Here is a 17,707-nt window from a genome sequence, read left to right as displayed (position 1 = left end):
CCCATTCTCTCCCACTGCACACAATCCCAATGGTCCCAAATCCCTTCCCATTCACTCCCACTGCACACAATCCCAATGGTCCCAAATCCCTTCCCATTCGCTCCCACTGCACACAATCCCAATGGACACAAACCCCTTCCCATTCCCTCTGACTTTAAACAAACCCAATGGACCCAAACCCCTTCCCATTCACTCCCACTGCACACACTCCCACGATACACAACCTCTCCACGGTTACCACTGCTGAATCCTCAGAGCCATGTCAGTGCCAGTTGTTATCCATACTGACCTCGGTCATCATTCCGGGATGCTTTCCGTTTTGAATCTGTTCCAGATCTTCCGAGATTGAAAATTGATTTCCATTTCTTCACCTTTAGTGATCCTTTCCTCCTAGTAATGAGGCAGGACAATAATCAATTACTCTAAACCACAAATGGTACCAGACAACTCCCTCCCGGGGTATCTGTTATTCTGTATATAACCCACCCTGAACCCCTCGATTAGATTCCAGTCTGTAACTCACTCCCGGGGTATTTGTTATTCTGTATATAACCCACCCTGAACCCCTCGATTAGATTCCAGTCTGTAACTCACTCCCCGGTATCTGTTATTCTATATATAACCCACCCTGAACCCCTCGATTAGATTCCAGTCTGTAACTCACTCCCGGGGTATTTGTTATTCTGTATATAACCCACCCTGAACCCCTCGATTAGATTCCAGTCTGTAACTCACTCCCGGGGTATCTGTTATTCTGTATATAACCCACCCTGAACCCCTCGATTAGATTCCAGTCTGTAACTCCCTCCCGGGTATCTGTTATTCTGTATATAACCCACCCTGAACCCCTACATTAGATTCCAGTCTGTAACTCACTCCCGGGGTATCTGTTATTCTGTAGAGAACCCACACTGAACCCCTCGATTAGATTCCAGTCTGTAACTCACTCCCGGGGTATCTGTTATTCTGTATATAACCCACCCTGAACCCCGCGATTAGATTCCAGTCTGTAACTCACTCCCGGGGTATCTGTTATTCTGTATATAACCCACCCTGAACCCCTCGATTAGATTCCAGTCTGTAACTCACTCCCGGGGTATCTGTTATTCTGTATATAACCCACACTGAACCCCTCGATTAGATTCCAGTCTGTAACTCACTCCCGGGGTGTCTGTTATTCTGTATATAACCCACCCTGAACCCCTCGATTAGATTCCAGTCTGTAACTCACTCCCGGGGTGTCTGTTATTCTGTATATAACCCACCCTGAACCCCTCGATTAGATTCCAGTCTGTAACTCACTCCTGGGGTATCTGTTATTCTGTATATAACCCACCCTGAACCCCTCGATTAGATTCCACACTGTAACTCACTCCCGGGGTATCTGTTATTCTGTATGTAACCCACCCTGAACCCCTCGATTCGATCCCAGTCTGTAACTCCCCCCCGGGATATCTGTTATTCTATATATAACCCACCCTGAGCACCTCGATTAGATTCCAGTCTGTAACCCCCTCCCGGGTGTCTGTTATTCTGTATATAACCCACCCTGAACCCCTCGATTAGATTTCAGTCTGTAACTCACTCCCAGGTATTTGTTATTCTGTATATAAACCACCCTGAACCCCTCGATTAGATTCCAGTCTGTAACTCACTCCCGGGGTATCTGTTATTCTGTATATAACCCACCCTGAACCCCTCGATTAGATTCCAGTCTGTAACTCACTCCCGGGTATTTGTTATTCTGTATATAAACCACCCTGAACCCCTTGATTAGATTCCAGTCTGTAACTCACTCCCGGGTATCTGTTATTCTGTATATAACCCACCCTGAAACCCTTGATTAGATTCCTGTCTGTAACTCACTCCCAGTGTATCTGTTATTCTGTATATAACCCACCCTGAATGCCTCGAATAGATTCCAGTCTGTAACTCACTCCCGGTGTATCTGTTATTCTGTATATAACCCACCCTGAACCCCTCGATTAGATTCCAGTCTGTAACTCACTCCCAGGGTATCTGTTATTCTGTATATAACCCACCCTGAACCCCTCGATTAGATTCCAGTCTGTAACTCACTCCCCGGTGTCTGTTATTCTGTAAATAACCCACCCTGAACCCCTCGATTAGATTCCAGTCTGTAACTCACTCCCGGGGTATCTGTTATTCTGTATATAACCCATCCTGAACCCCTCGATTAGATTCCAGTCTGTAACTCACTCCCGGAGTATCTGTTATTCTGTACATAACCCACCCTGAACCCCTCGATTAGATTCCAGACTGTAACTCACTCCCGGGGTATCTGTTATTCTGTATATAACCCACCCTGAACCCCTCGATTAGATTCCAGTCTGTAACTCACTCCCGAGTATCTGTTATTCTGTATATAACCCACCCTGAACCCCTCGATTAGATTCCAGTCTGTAACTCACTCCCGGGTATCTGTTATTCTGTATATAACCCACCCTGAACCCCTTGATTAGATTCCAGTCTGTAACTCACTCCCGAGTATCTGTTATTCTGTATATAACCCACCCTGAACCCCACGATTTGGTTCCAGTCTGTAACTCAATATAGCTCTCCCCGTTCGCCCCTCCTGCTCCACCCCATGACACTTCGGGCCCTGTTCATACACGTACCCACCGTGACCGTCCCCACATCCCCCCCGACTGGGTCTGTGGTCCCTGTCAGTGCCTACCTGTGCTCGGGCAGCTCAATGATGGAGTGATATGGCCGGATCGCAGGCGGTCCATCTCCCATGTGCAGCATGTGGGGAATATGGGAGGGTAGGATCCGCGGTCCCGACTCCTCGCTGGTCAGATTCGGAGCGGAGGACGGTGAAGGTAGCGACTTCCGTCTGTCGTCGGAGTGCACACCTTGGGCAGAGAGGGGACATCACGTGTGAGACAGGGAATGATCTCAGAAGCTGAAAACGTGTTGCTGGAAAAGCGCAGCAGGTCAGGCAGCATCCAAGGCACAGGACATTCGACGTTTCGGGCATAAGCCCTTCATCAGGAATGAGGGGAGGGTGCCAGGCAGGCTAAGATAAAAGGTAGGGGGGCGGGACTTGGGGGAAGGGGCGATGGAGATGGGATAGGTGGAAGGAGGTCAAGGTGAGGGTGATAGGCCGGAGTGGGTTGGGGTGGGAGAGGTCAGGTAGAAGATTGCAGGCTAGTAGGGCGGTGCTGAGTCCAAGGGAATCGACTGAGACAAGGTGGGGGGAGGGGAAATGAGGAAACTGGAGAAATCCGAGTTCATCCCTTGTGGCTGGAGGGTTCCCAGGAGGAAGATGAGGCGCTCTTCCTCCAGCCGTCGTGTTGTTGATCTCAGAAGGCAGAGGCAGACGTATAACTGAGGGGAACGTGGAACAGGCAAGAAGGAGATGGGGAGGCGCGATACTGAGGGGAGTGGTTGGAATGAAAGAGACACAGAGAGACAGGATGTCAGGGTAACATTGAGGGAAGGAATAGGGGACGGCGTTACTGCAATTGTACAAGGTGCTGGTCAGACCAGTTAGAGTCAGACAGCACGGAAACAGTTCCTTTAGACCAACACGTCCATGCTAACCATGTCCCCAAACCAAGCTCGTGCCACCTGCTCGCTTTTGGCCCACAGCGCTCCAAATTATCGAGTCCCGACAGTGTGGAAACAGGCCCTTCAGACTAACCAGTCCACACCAAACCCCCCCCCGAAAACTATCCCACCCAAGCCCATTCCCCATTACTCTACACTTACCCCTAACTAACGCAACTTACCCCACACATCCCAGAGCACTATGGGTAATTTAGCTTGGCCAATCCACCCTAACCTACACATCCCTGAACACTGTTGGTAATTTAGCATGGCCAATCCACCCTAACCTACACATCCCTGAGCACTATGGGGTACTTTAGCATGGCCAATCCACCCTAACCTACACATCCCTGAACACTACGGGTAATTTAGCATGGCCAATCCACCCTAACCTGCACATCCCTGAACACTATGGGTAATTTAGCGTGGCCAATCCACCCTAACGTACACATCCCAGAACACTATGGGGTAGTTTAGCATGGCCAATCCACCCTAACCTACACATCCCTGAACACTATGGGTAATTTAGCATGGCCAATCCACCCTAACCTGCACATCCCTGAACACTATGGGTAATTTAGCATGGCCAATCCACCCTAACCTACACATCCCTGAACACTATGGGTAATTTCGCATGGTCAATCCACCCTAACCTACACATCCCTGAGCACTATGGGTAATTTAGCATGGCCAATCCACCCTAACCTACACATCCCTGAACACTATGGGTAATTTAGCATGGCCAATCCACCCTAACCTAGACATCCCTGAACACTATGGGGTAATTTAGCATGGCCAATCCACCCTAACCTAGACATCCCTGAACACTATGGGGTAATTTAGCATGGCCAATCCACCCTAACCTACACATCGCTGAACACTATGGGGGTAATTTAGCATGGCCAATCCACCCTAACCTACACATCCCTGAACACTATGGGGTAATTTAGCATGGCCAATCCACCCTAACCTACACATCCCTGAACACTGTTGGTAATTTAGCATGGCCAATCCACCCTAACCTACACATCCCTGAGCACTATGGGGTAATTTAGCATGGCCAATCCACCCTAACCTACACATCCCTGAACACTATGGGGTAAGTTAGCATGGCCAATCCACCCTAACCTACACATCCCTGAGCACTATGGGGTAATTTAGCATGGCCAATCCACCCTAACCTACACATCCCTGAACACTGTTGGTAATTTAGCATGGCCAATCCACCCTAACCTACACATCCCTGAGCACTATGGGGTAATTTAGCATGGCCAATCCACCCTAACCTACACATCCCTGAACACTATGGGGTAAGTTAGCATGGCCAATCCACCCTAACCTACACATCCCTGAACACTGTTGGTAATTTAGCATGGCCAATCCACCCTAACCTACACATCCCTGAGCACTATGGGGTAATTTAGCATGGCCAATCCACCCTAACCTACACATCCCTGAACACTATGGGGTAAGTTAGCATGGCCAATCCACCCTAACCTACACATCCCTGAGCACTATGGGGTAATTTAGCATGGCCAATCCACCCTAACCTACACATCCCTGAACACTATGGGGTAAGTTAGCATGGCCAATCCACCCTAACCTACACATCCCTGAACACTGTTGGTAATTTAGCATGGCCAATCCACCCTAACCTACACATCCCTGAACACTGTTGGTAATTTAGCATGGCCAATCCACCCTAACCTACACATCCCTGAGCACTATGGGGTAATTTAGCATGGCCAATCCACCCTAACCTACACATCCCTGAACACTATGGGGTAAGTTAGCATGGCCAATCCACCCTAACCTACACATCCCTGAACACTGTTGGTAATTTAGCATGGCCAATCCACCCTAACCTACACATCCCTGAGCACTATTGGGTAATTTAGCATGGCCAATCCACCCTAACCTACACATCCCTGAACACTATGGGGTAAGTTAGCATGGCCAATCCACCCTAACCTACACATCCCTGAGCACTATGGGGTAATTTAGCATGGCCAATCCACCCTAACCTACACATCCCTGAACACTATGGGGTAAGTTAGCATGGCCAATCCACCCTAACCTACACATCCCTGAACACTGTTGGTAATTTAGCATGGCCAATCCACCCTAACCTACACATCCCTGAACACTATGCGGTAATTTAGCATGGCCAATCCACCCTAACCTACACATCCCTGAACACTATGGGGTAAGTTAGCATGGCCAATCCACCCTAACCTACACATCCCTGAACACTATGGGGTAATTTAGCATGGCCAACCCACCCTAACCTACACATCCCTGAGCACTATGGGGTAATTTAGCATGGCCAATCCACCCTAACCTGCACATCCCTGAGCACTATGGGGTAATTTAGCATGGCCAATTCACCCTAACCTACACATCCCTGAACAGTATGGGGTAAGTTAGCATGGCCAATCCACCCTAACCTACACATCCCTGAACACTGTTGGTAATTTAGCATGGCCAATCCACCCTAACCTACACATCCCTGAACACTATGCGGTAATTTAGCATGGCCAATCCACCCTAACCTGCACATCCCTGAACACTATGGGGTAAGTTAGCATGGCCAATCCACCCTAACCTACACATCCCTGAACACTATGGGGTAATTTAGCATGGCCAATCCACCCTAACCTACACATCCCTGAGCACTATGGGGTAATTTAGCATGGCCAATCCACCCTAACCTACACATCCCTGAACACTATGGGGGTAATTTAGCATGGCCAATCCACCCTAACCTACACATCCCTGAACACTATGGGGTAATTTAGCATGGCCAATCCACCCCAACCTACACATCCCTGAACACTATGGGTAATTTAGCATGGCCAATCCACCCTAACCTGCACATCCCTGAACACTGTGGGGTAATTTAGCATGGCCAATCCACCCTAACCTACACATCCCTGAACACTATTGGGTAATTTAGCATGGCCAATCCACCCTAACCTACACATCCCTGAACACTATGGGGTAATTTAGCATGGCCAATCCACCCTAACCTACACATCCCTGAACACTATGCGGTAATTTAGCATGGCCAATCCACCCTAACCTGCACATCCCTGAACACTGTGGGTAATTTAGCATGGCCAATCCACCCTAACCGACACATCCCTGAACACTGTTGGTAATTTAGCATGGCCAATCCACCCTAACCTACACATCCCTGAGCACTATGGGGTAATTTAGCATGGCCAATCCACCCTAACCTACACATCCCTGAGCACTATGGGGTAATTTAACATGGCCAATCCACCCTAACCTACACATCCCTGAGCACTATGGGGTAATTTAACATGGCCAATCCACCACATCTTTGGACTGTGGGAGGAAACCGGAGCATCCGGCGGAAACCCACGCAGACACGGGGAGAACGTGCAAACCCCACACAGTCAGTTGCCTGTGGCTGGGATTGAACCCAGGTCGCTGGTGCTGTGAGGCAGCAGTGCTCACCACTGATCCACCGTGCCGTGTTCCTTCCTATTTAGATACATATCCAAATTTTTTTTTAAAGGTCATAACTATACTTGCGTGCACCTCTTCCTCTGGCAGTACGTTCCACACAGGAACCGCACTCTGCGGTTTTTTTCAAAAGAAGTTGCCCCTCATGCCTTTTGTAAAATCGTTCTCCTCACCCCTTCAAAATCGTCCACCTGGTTTTGAACCCTCCCACCTTCAGGCAAAGGCCTTTGCTGTTCCCTGTGCCCAGGCCCTGCCTGACGTTTGGAAACTTCAGTCAGCTCCACTCCCCGACCTCCTCCGTTCCAGTGCGGAACGTCGCAGCCTGTCCATCTCCTGGACTGAGACCTGTCTCGGTCCCTTCATTTCGGACAAGGTGTCATTTCGTCGGAGGCGGTTAACCGGGATGACCCTGGTATGGAGGGATTGGGTCATCAGCAAAAGCTGAACAGGTTGGGGATTCTGGTGTTGAGATGGCGAGAGCTGATCTCACTGATGTCGGGGTTTGACAGGGGCAATGCTGAGAGGATGTTACCCCCTCAGGGGACCAGAGGGCACACTCTCGGGACAAAGGGGCCTCCAATTTCAGTCAGAGATGAGGAGGAATGTCTTCCCTCAGGGGATTGTGTCTTCGGAACGCCTAGCCACAGAGACCTATGGGGTGTGGGTGCGGAGTCCCTGTGACTGTTTAAGGCCGAGACAGAGTCGAGGGTGACAGGGAAAGTGGGCGTGAGGGATATCAGACCAGCAATGGTGCAGCAGGGCTCGAGGGGCCGAATGGCTCCCTCCTGACCCTGTTCCTTATGGTCTCGTGCAGGCAGGGTGGAGATAGGAGTGAACATGGACAATGGGAAAAAGAGGAATGGACCAGGAAAGAATGAAGGAGAAGGGATGGGGGAGAAAGCAAGATACTATGGGGGGGAGGGGGAGGGGAGTGCCTGAGTGTAGAGCGACAGAGGTGAAGAGGAGGAAGGGGATGGAGATGGTAGCAAGGCGAGAGGGAGAGAAAATGAGACAGTTGAGGGGAGAATGGAAGGGTAGAGTAAGGGACAACACACATACGTCCACACAATTGATGAATTAGGCCGCTCTGCCCCTCAGCCCTGCTCCCCCATTGGGTTGGACCCGACTACTCCACACTTTTCCCCCCAGAACGCTTTCAGCCCTTTCCTTCTAAAGAATCTATCCGTCTCTGCTGTAAATAAAAATCAAGGACAATCCCTCCCCCAGCTTTTCAGGCACAAGGCTTATGACCCTCAGAGATAGAGAGAGAAAAATTCTCCCTTTCTTGGATTTAAATGGGTGACCCTTTCATTTTAACCGCCTGGTCCCTGATTCCCTGACGAATTCCCACACCGTGCCCTGTCAAAACCCCTGAGGATTGTACAGGTTTCAAACAAGTCTGCTCTTACTGTTCAAGACCCCAGCAGCTTCAAGACTCCAGAGATCAGTCGGATTCATCTTCTCTGAACTTTCTGCAAAAGCATTGATGTCTTCCTGAAGTAAGACACCAATGCAGTCCACCAGATATGGTCGAACCCAGAGTGCTGTAAAACTTCACCCCAATCCTTCCAGCTCTGGAAACATCCGATTTCCCCTCACGTCTCCCTCACGACTCTCCTCTTCCCCACCTTCACTCCCATCTCTGCTCCACTCTCCTGAGAAGCACAGTCGTCAGGCAGAGTCCACATGGTTTCGTGAAAGAGAAATCAGGTTTGGCTGATTTATTGAAGCATGATCTTGCGACTTTTGCATTCAGTTCCCTTCAAATAAGCAATATTATTTTGTTGGGCACCCCTTATTGCTCGCCATACCTGCCAACTAACCTATTGTGATCCATGCGCTAGGACACTCAGATCCCTCTGCGTCTCACAGCTCTGCAATCCCTGCACTGTTTTTTTTCCCTTTTGTTCTTCCTGACAAAGGTGAATACTTTCACACATTATATACCTTTGCCCACTCAGTGAACCCATTAACATATTTTTGCCATCACCTTGTGTCCTCTTCATAACATCTCGTCGGCACCCCTTCATCCAAGTTGTTTATATGAACTGTAACAAGTGGTAGCCCTGGCACTTGCCCCATGGCATACCACTCGTCAAATCGTGCCAACCCAAGAAAGCCCCCTTTACACCTATCCTCTATTCTTGTTATCCAGCCAATCTTCGTGCCATGCAAGTATGTTATCCCCTGCACCATGTGTTTTTCCCTTCCAAAATAATCTTTATTGAAGCACTTGAAAAATGCCTTCTGGAAATCTAATGTGCAGCATATCAACCAGCTCCCCGTTCTCCACAGCGCCCGACATCTCCTCAAGGGGCTCCAATAAATCAGCCAAACCTGATTTCTCTTTCACGAAACCATGTGGACTCTGCCTGATGACTGTGCTTCTCAGGAGAGTGGAGCAGAGATGGGAGTGAAGGTGGGGGAAAGAAAGAGAGAGTGAGGGAGACGTGAGAGGAAATTGGATGTTTCCAGAGAGGGAAGGATTGGGGTGAAGTTGGGGATGTGGGTTTGAAGGATTATGGAGGTGGGTCCTTGCACTGAGAGACGGGGGAGAAGCAGGGGGAGAGGATTGCGGAGAAGGTGGGTCAGGGGATTGTTGGATCGGGGAGTAGGTGGGTCAGGGGATTGTGGGATCGGGGAGTAGGTGGGTCAGGGGATTGTGGGATCGGGGAGTAGGTGGGTCAGGGGATTGTGGGATCATGGAGTGGGTGGGTCAGGGGATTGTGAGATCGGGGAGTGGGTGGGTCAGGGGATTGTGGGATCGGGGAGTGGGTGGGTCAGGGGATTGTGGGATCGGGGAGTGGGTGGGTCGGGGGATTGTGGGATCGGGGAGTAGGTGGGTCGGGGGATTGTGGGATCGGGGAGTGGGTGGGTCGGGGGATTGTGGGATCGGGGAGTGGGTGGGTCGGGGGATTGTGGGATCGGGGAGTGGGTGGGTCGGGGGATTGTGGGATCGGGGAGTGGGTGGGTCAGGGGATTGTGGGATCAGGGAGTAGGTGGGTCGGGGGATTGTGGGATCAGGGAGTAGGTGGGTCAGGGGATTGTGGGATCAGGGAGTAGGTGGGTCGGGGGATTGTGGGATTGGGGAATATTTGAGTGGACTGAGGAGAAGGTACATTAGTTAGGGATATAAAGACTGGCAGTTGAGGGGGGATGGATGGGTTCTGTAGTATCATTACCGGGAACTGGAGTGAGGTTCTTGTGGTCGAATAGCTGCTCCACATGATTCAGGATGAATTCGACCACAATGGACTGGACGCGGACCTCCATAAATGCCGCCGTTCCATTGAACCCTGACGACTCAATCTCCTTGGACCTGGAAGGAGGGAGGGATGGAAAACAGCGAGGGGTTAAACTCACCTTTGACCTTCATCCCTTCCTTCTACACCTCTAGGTTCCCACTTTCCCTGGCTGCTCAGGGGTAGCTTGAGGCCATTCGGCCCCTCCAGCCTACTTGCAGCTGACTCAGCAGCTCAACGATTTCCCACCCAATCCCAATTTTCAGTGGAACACACCTCATGGTGGCCGTCCTCTCTCCCCACTCCAACCACGAGCCTGCCCAGACATTTAACCAGATCTCGCTGAGGGTAGTTTGTCAGCAAGCAAGTCACCAATGGCATTGGCTGGGCCAGGGTTGGCAATACCTGGAGCTTCATGTCCATTACAAAGGGGTGGGTAAAGTGCCAAGCACACATCTCTGAGGATCTGGAGTCAGACCAGGACATGAAGACATCTGCAAAAGACACCTGCCAACCAGATGGTCTTTCAGGGCATTGGCTATTTCCACCATAACGAAGAGAAATGGGCATTCTACATTTTCACAGACTCCCCGCAGTGTGGAAGGAGCCATTCAACCCATACCAATGCTCCGAACATTATGGGTAATTTAGCATGGCCAATCCACCCTAACCTACACATCCCTGAGCACTATGGGGTAATTTAGCATGGCCAATCCACCATGGGGTGGATTGTGGGAGGAAACCCACACAGACACAGGGAGAACGTGCGAACTCCACACAGACAGTCACTCTGAGGCTGGAATCGAACCTGGGACCCTGGTGCTGTTAGGCAGCGGTGTTAACCGCTGTGCCACCGTGCTGTTTGGCTGATTGGTTAGTTAACTAAATTGGGGTTTCATTAGCCAGTGTGGTCAGATGTGAATTAATGTCACAATGATTGTTCACCAGAGGGACTTGCCTGAGAAGGTTCGGGGCCCAGACAATAGCCAGGTTCCGAGCGTGCATGTTGGTTTTGGAGCTGTGGGAGGCCATTCGGAGCAGATGTCTCATCAGAAACTCCAGCGTCCTGGAGGGAGGGAGAGAAAGGAAAAGGTAACTTCGTAGGGTCTACACATGAGAGCTCATTGCTTCAGGGTCAGTCTCCCATAGGGTCAGTACTGGGGGAGTGCCGCACTGTCGGAGGGTTAGTACTGAGGGAGTGCCGCACTGTCGGAGAGTCAGTACTGAGGGAGTGCCGCACTGTCGGAGGGTCAGTACTGAGGGAGTGCCGCACTGTCGGAGGGTCAGGGCTGAGGGAGTGCCGCACTGTCGGAGGGTCAGTACTGAGGGAGTGCCGCACTGTCGGAGGGTCAGGGCTGAGGGAGCGCCGCACTGTCGGAGGGTCAGTGCTGAGGGAGCACCCCACTGTCGGAGGGTCAGGGCTGAGGGAGCGCCGCACTGTCGGAGGGTCAGTACTGAGGGAGCGCTGCACTGTTGGAGAGTCAGTACTGAGGGAGCACCGCACTGTCGGAGAGTCAGTACTGAGGGAGCGCTGCACTGTTGGAGAGTCAGTACTGAGGGAGTGCCGCACTGTCGGAGGGTCAGTACTGAGGGAGCACCGCACTGTCGGAGAGTCAGTGCTGAGGGAGTGCCGCACTGTTGGAGAGTCAGTACTGAGGGAGCACCGCACTGTTGGAGGGTCAGTACTGAGGGAGCGCTGCACTGTCGGAAGGTCAGTACTGAGGGAGCACCGCACTGTTGGAGGGTCAGTACTGAGGGAGCGCCGCACTGTCGGAGGGTCAGTGCTGAGGGGGTGCCGCACTGTCGGGGGGTCAGTACTGAGGGAGTGCCGCACTGTCGGAGGGTCAGTACTGAGGGAGCGCCGCACTGTCGGAGGGTCAGTGCTGAGGGAGCGCCGCACTGTCAGAGGGTTAAAATCTTAAATCACTGTAATGTCTCGGGGTCTCTATGTTTCATGACTCGTCACTCAGTCAGTGGATGAACCGAGGCCTGCTGGTGGCATTGGAGAGTGCGTGATATTTTATTGCGCTTTATAAACTCCCATTAAAGCTGTTCATCGTGTCCTTATCTCCATGCTGTTGGCAGGGGCTGGCAGCTTCCCTTCCCTGCCCTGGAAAGCTGTCTGTTTGGTGAGAGCTGCCTTGTGGTGAGTGGGGGACATGCATGACAATCAGGTCAGTCTTCCCTTCCCCTGATAGCTAACCAAATCAGGCACCATCTTGTTAAGTAGCGGAGCAGAATGGATGGGCTGAACGGCTTCCTTCCATTCCTGTGTCTATGGTCTGTACTGACCTCCCACACATAATTATGAACACAGTTCAATGTGAGGGAAATGATTTGGTTGCGAGTATAAGAGGTACAGTTAGTGTGTTTGCAGATGACCCCAAAATGGGAGGTGTAGTGGACAGCGAAGAGGGTTATCTCAGATTACAACAGGATCTGGACCAGATGGGCCAATGGGCTGAGAAGTGGCAGATGGAGTTTAATTCAGATAAATGTGAGGTGCTGCATTTTGGGAAAGCAAATCTTAGCAGGACTTATACATTTAATGGTAAGGTCCTAGGGAGTGTTGCTGAACAAAGAGACCTTGGAGTGCAGGTTCATAGCTCCTTGAAAGTGGAGACGCAGGTAGATAGGATAGTGAAGGCAGCGTTTGGTATGCTTTCCTTTATTGGTCAGAGTATTGAGTACAGGAGTTGGGAGGGTCATGTTGCGGCTGTACAGGACATTGGTTGGGCCACTGTTGGAATATTGCGAGCAATTCTGGTCTCCTTCCTATCGGAAAGATGTTGTGAAACGTGAAAGGGTTCAGAAAAGATTTACAAGGACGTTGCCAGGGTTGGAGGGTCTGAGCTACAGGGAGGGGCTGAACAGGCTGGGGCTGTTTTCCCTGGAGCGTCGGAGGCTGAGGGGTGACCTTATAGAGGTTTATAAAATCATGAGGGACATGGATAGGGTAAATAGACAAAGTTTTTTCCCCTGGGGTGGGGGAGTCCAGAACTAGAGGGGCATAGGTTTAGGGTGAGAGGGGTAAGATATAAAAGAGACCTAAGGGGCAACTTTTTCCCCCAGAGGGTGGTACGTGTATGGAATGAGCTGCCAGAGGAAGTGGTGGAGGCTGGTACAATGACAGCATTTAAGAGGCATCTGGATGGGGATATGAATAGGAAGGGTTTGGGGGGATATGGGCCGGGTGCTGGCAGGTGGGACTAGATCGGGTTGGGATATATGGGTCGGCATGGACGGGTTGGGCCGAAGGGTCTGTTTCCCGTGCTGTACATCTCTCCGATCTGCTGCAACAGCAACTGCAAATATCAGGATTCCACCCCCCCCCACCCTCCCTACACCCCCCCACACTCCCCACACTCCCCACACTCCCCACACCCCTCCCAAACTCTCTACACCCCCCACACTCTCCACACACCCCCACACTCCCCACACCCCCCACACCTCTCCCAAACTCTCTAACAACCCCCCACCCTCCCCACATACCCTCACCCTCCCCACACACCCCCACCCTCCCCACAACCCCCCACCCTCCCCACACACCCCTACACTCCCCACACCCCCCACACCCCTCCCAAACTCTCTACACCCCCCACCCTCCCCACATACCCTCACCCTCCCCACACACCCCTACACTCCCCACACCCCCCCACCCTCCCCACACAGCCCCACACTCCCCACACCCCCCCCACACCCCCCACACCCTCCCCACACCCCTCCCACACTCCCCACACCACCACACCCCCCCCACACCCCCCACACCCTCCCCACACCCCTCCCACACTCCCCACACCACCACACCCTCCCCACACCCCTCCCACCCTCTCCACACCCCTTTCACACTCCCCACACCACCACACCCTTCCCACACCCCTCCCACCCTCTCCACACCCCTTTCACACTCCCCACACCCCCCCCACCCTCCTCACACCCCTCCCACCCTCCCCACATCCCCCCACCCCATCCCACCCTCCCACACCCCCCCACCCTCCCCACATCCCCACCCTCCCTACACCCCCCACACTCCCCACACCCCCCACCCTCCCCACATCCCCCCACATCCCCCCACACTCCCCACATCCCCCCACACTCCCCACAGCCCCCCACCCCCCCCATACCCCCCACCCTCCCTACACCCCCCACCCTTCCCACACACCCCCACACACCCCCACACCCCCGCCTTCCCCACTCCCTCGCACCCTCCCCATACCCCCCACCCTCACCACACCCTCCCCACTCTCCCCACACACCTCCCCCTCCCCCCCCCCCCCCCCACCCCTCCCAGCTTTGAGGTAGTCTCCCGCCTGCCCACCTGTAATGGCCGGCTGGAAGATCCTCCAAGACGCTGCAGATCTTGAGCAGTCTGTCCTCCTCCAGCTGAGTGTTGACCGCATCCTTGGAAAAACAAAATGTCAAGAGCGTGGGAAGCAGTCAGTCTTCCAGGAGGGATCCGTGTGCTGGGATTCCCGAGCCGGGATTCCCGAGCTCTACGCTCGATGAGGAAGCTGAGTGTGACGTCTCCGAGTGTGGAAGCTGGGCGGGAGGGTGAGCTGTGAGGAGGGGGGAGGTGTGAGGGGGGAGGACGCTGGGATGTGCCGGTGTGATTGGAACAGGCCGGGTGGGTGGGCAGGTGGCCTGGCCCAGGCACCGCGGCCGAATGTGAGGGGATCCACTCCGGGAGCAAACACAGGAAGGCAGGCTGTGACCGGAATAGTTTGGGGAAGTGGGAGATCCAAAGTGGGGGTCCCCTGGTACACCAGGGGCTGAGGGTGAGCGCTGCAGGGGCCGCAGGCAGTGACGAAGGGGAAATGGTACTTTGGCCTCCTGGGCGAGAGGATTGGATGACAGGAGCAGGGACGTCTGGCTGCAGTTGGACAGTGGGGGTCTTGGGGAGAGCACCCCTGGTGTACTGTGTGTGCAGTTCGGTGGGGGGGAGGGGGTCTCCGTATCTGAGGAAGGATGTGCTGGAGATGGAGGGAGAGCCGCGATGGTTTCCCGGAGTGATTCCTGGGATGGACGGACTGAGAGACGGGATCGTTTAGGATTAGATTCACTGGGGCTTTCGAAGACCAGGGTGGGGGGGTAGGAGTGTAGATCTCATAAAAATCCCAACAGGACTCAACACAGGAAGTTTGTTCCTGGGGAACCCAGAACGATGGCGGGGAATCACAGGCTCAGGGTACAGGGTCGGCCATTTTGGACTGAGATGGGGAGATGTTTCTTCATCCAGGGAGAGGGGGAGAAGCCGACGGAATTCTCCATCCCAGACAGGAGGTGAGGCCCCAGTATGGAACATTTTCGAAAATATCTTGGACATAGTTCTCAGAGTTCAAAGGATCAGACAGTGCAGGGTGAAAGCAGGAACAGAGGGGTCTGAGCTGGATGGTCAGCCGTCGTCGTATGGAACACAGAAGCAAGTTCAAAGGGCCAACTGATCAACTCCGATTTTCAACACAAAGGCATAGCAAGAGCTTTATTCTGTTTCCAGTCTCATGCTGTCCCTGTCCTGGGAGAGTTTGATGGGGGACAGTGTAGAGGGAGCTTTACTCTGTACCTCACCCCGTGCTGTCCCTGTCCTGGGAGTGTTTGATGGGGGACAGTGTAGAGGGAGCTTTACTCTGTATCTAACCCCATGCTGTCCCTGCCCTGGGAGTGTGTGATGGGGGACAGTGTAGAGGGAGCTTTACTCTGGATCTAACCCCGTGCTGTCCCTGCCCTGGGAGTGTTTGATGGGGGACAGTGTAGAGAGAGCTTTACTCTGTATCTAACCCTGTGCTGTCCCTGTCCCTGGGAGTGTTTGATGGAGGACAGTGTAGAGGGAGCTTTACTTTGTAATCTAACCCCGTGCTGTCCCTGTCCTGAGAGTGTTTGATGGGGACAGTGTAGAGGGAGCTTTACTCTGCATCTAACCACATGCTGTCCCTGTCCTGGGAGTGTTTGATGGGGGAACAGTGTAGAGGGAGCTTTACTCTGTATCTAACCCCGTGCTGTCCCTGTCCTGAGAGTGTTTGATGGGGGGACAGTGTAGAGGGAGCTTTACTCTGTATCTAATGCCCTGGGGAAAGCGGTTGATGAACTTACTGCAAACTTATCGTAGAGCTGGTACGTGAGTAATGGGTTGGGTAATTCTCGGAAATAGGCTTTGCAAAGGGAGCTGACGCAGTGAATATCCTGCAAATAAATCTCCTGGGTGAGGTCCGCCGTTTTCTCAGCGTCATACTCCTGCCTGTGAGAGATGGGACACACAATAACCGATATGAAGGCATCAGACAGCCTGAGGGAGGGAGAGAGGGAGACAGAGGCACAGGGAGAGAGAGAAAGGTGGGTGAAGAGAGAGAGAGAGAGAGATGGACACAGAGAGGGAGAGAGAGGGACACGGAGAGGGAGAGAGAGAGGGACATGGAGAGGGAGAGAGAGAGGGACATGGAGAGAGAGAGAGAGAGAGAGATGGAGGGACACGGAGAGGGAGAGAGAGAGGGACACGGAGAGAGAGAGAGGGACATGGAGAGGGAGAGAGAGAGAGACACGGAGAGGGAGAGAGAGAGAGAGATGGAGGGACACGGAGAGGGGGAGAGAGAGAGAGGGAGGGACACGGAGAGAGAGAGAGAGAGAGAGAGAGAGGGAGGGACACAGAGAGAGAGAGAGGGACACGGAGAGAGAGAGAGAGAGAGAGGGAGGGACACGGAGAGAGAGAGAGAGAGAGAGAGAGGGACACGGAGAGAGAGAGAGAGAGAGGGAGGGACACGGAGAGGGGGCGAGAGAGAGAGAGGGAGGGACACGGAGAGAGAGAGAGAGAGAGAGAGGGAGGGACACAGAGAGAGAGAGAGGGACACGGAGAGAGAGAGAGAGAGAGAGGGAGGGACACGGAGAGGGAGAGAGAGAGAGAGAGAGGGACACGGAGAGAGAGAGAGGGACACGGAGAGAGAGAGAGAGAGAGGGACACGGAGAGAGAGAGGGACACGGAGAGAGAGAGAGAGAGGGAGGGAGGGACACGGAGAGGGAGAGAGAGAGAGAGAGAGGGACACGGAGAGAGAGAGAGAGAGAGGGAGGGACACGGAGAGAGGAGAGAGAGAGAGAGGGAGGGACACGGAGAGAGAGAGAGAGAGCGACACGGAGAGGGAGAGAGAGAGAGAGGGGGGACATGGAGAGAGAGAGAGAGAGGGAGGGACACGGAGAGGGAGAGAGAGAGGGACACGGAGAGAGAGAGAGAGAGAGAGAGGGAGGGACACGGAGAGGGAGAGAGAGAGGGACACGGAGAGAGAGAGAGAGAGAGAGAGAGCGACACGGAGAGGGAGAGAGAGAGAGGGAGGGAGGGACACGGAGAGAGAGAGAGAGAGAGAGGGACACACCGGGTTAGAGAGAGAGAGAGAGAGAGGGGACACGGAGAGGGAGAG

At 53.0% G+C, this 17,707-nt stretch overlaps 1 protein-coding gene across 1 annotated transcript in view; it reads right to left on the bottom strand.

Annotated features, from left to right (window-relative positions):
• Positions 1 to 17,707, bottom strand: part of LOC132808851 (rho GTPase-activating protein 30-like) — a gene marked incomplete at its 5' end in the record, with an annotated part of 61,905 nt that overhangs the window by 41,747 nt on the left and 2,451 nt on the right. The window contains 6 exons of the mRNA XM_060822287.1: positions 290 to 390; positions 2,699 to 2,876; positions 10,248 to 10,384; positions 11,266 to 11,373; positions 14,626 to 14,708; positions 16,395 to 16,539. Of these exons, the coding sequence (XP_060678270.1) occupies positions 290 to 390; positions 2,699 to 2,876; positions 10,248 to 10,384; positions 11,266 to 11,373; positions 14,626 to 14,708; positions 16,395 to 16,539 (752 nt within the window). The remainder of the gene's footprint in view (positions 1 to 289; positions 391 to 2,698; positions 2,877 to 10,247; positions 10,385 to 11,265; positions 11,374 to 14,625; positions 14,709 to 16,394; positions 16,540 to 17,707) is intronic.

The sequence above is a fragment of the Hemiscyllium ocellatum genome (assembly GCF_020745735.1).
Source record: "Hemiscyllium ocellatum isolate sHemOce1 chromosome 40 unlocalized genomic scaffold, sHemOce1.pat.X.cur. SUPER_40_unloc_8, whole genome shotgun sequence".
In the NCBI taxonomy this organism is placed as follows: Eukaryota; Metazoa; Chordata; class Chondrichthyes; order Orectolobiformes; family Hemiscylliidae; genus Hemiscyllium; species Hemiscyllium ocellatum.
The sequence above is the reverse complement of the archived record's forward strand: the minus strand, read 5'-3'. Positions and strand labels throughout refer to the sequence as shown.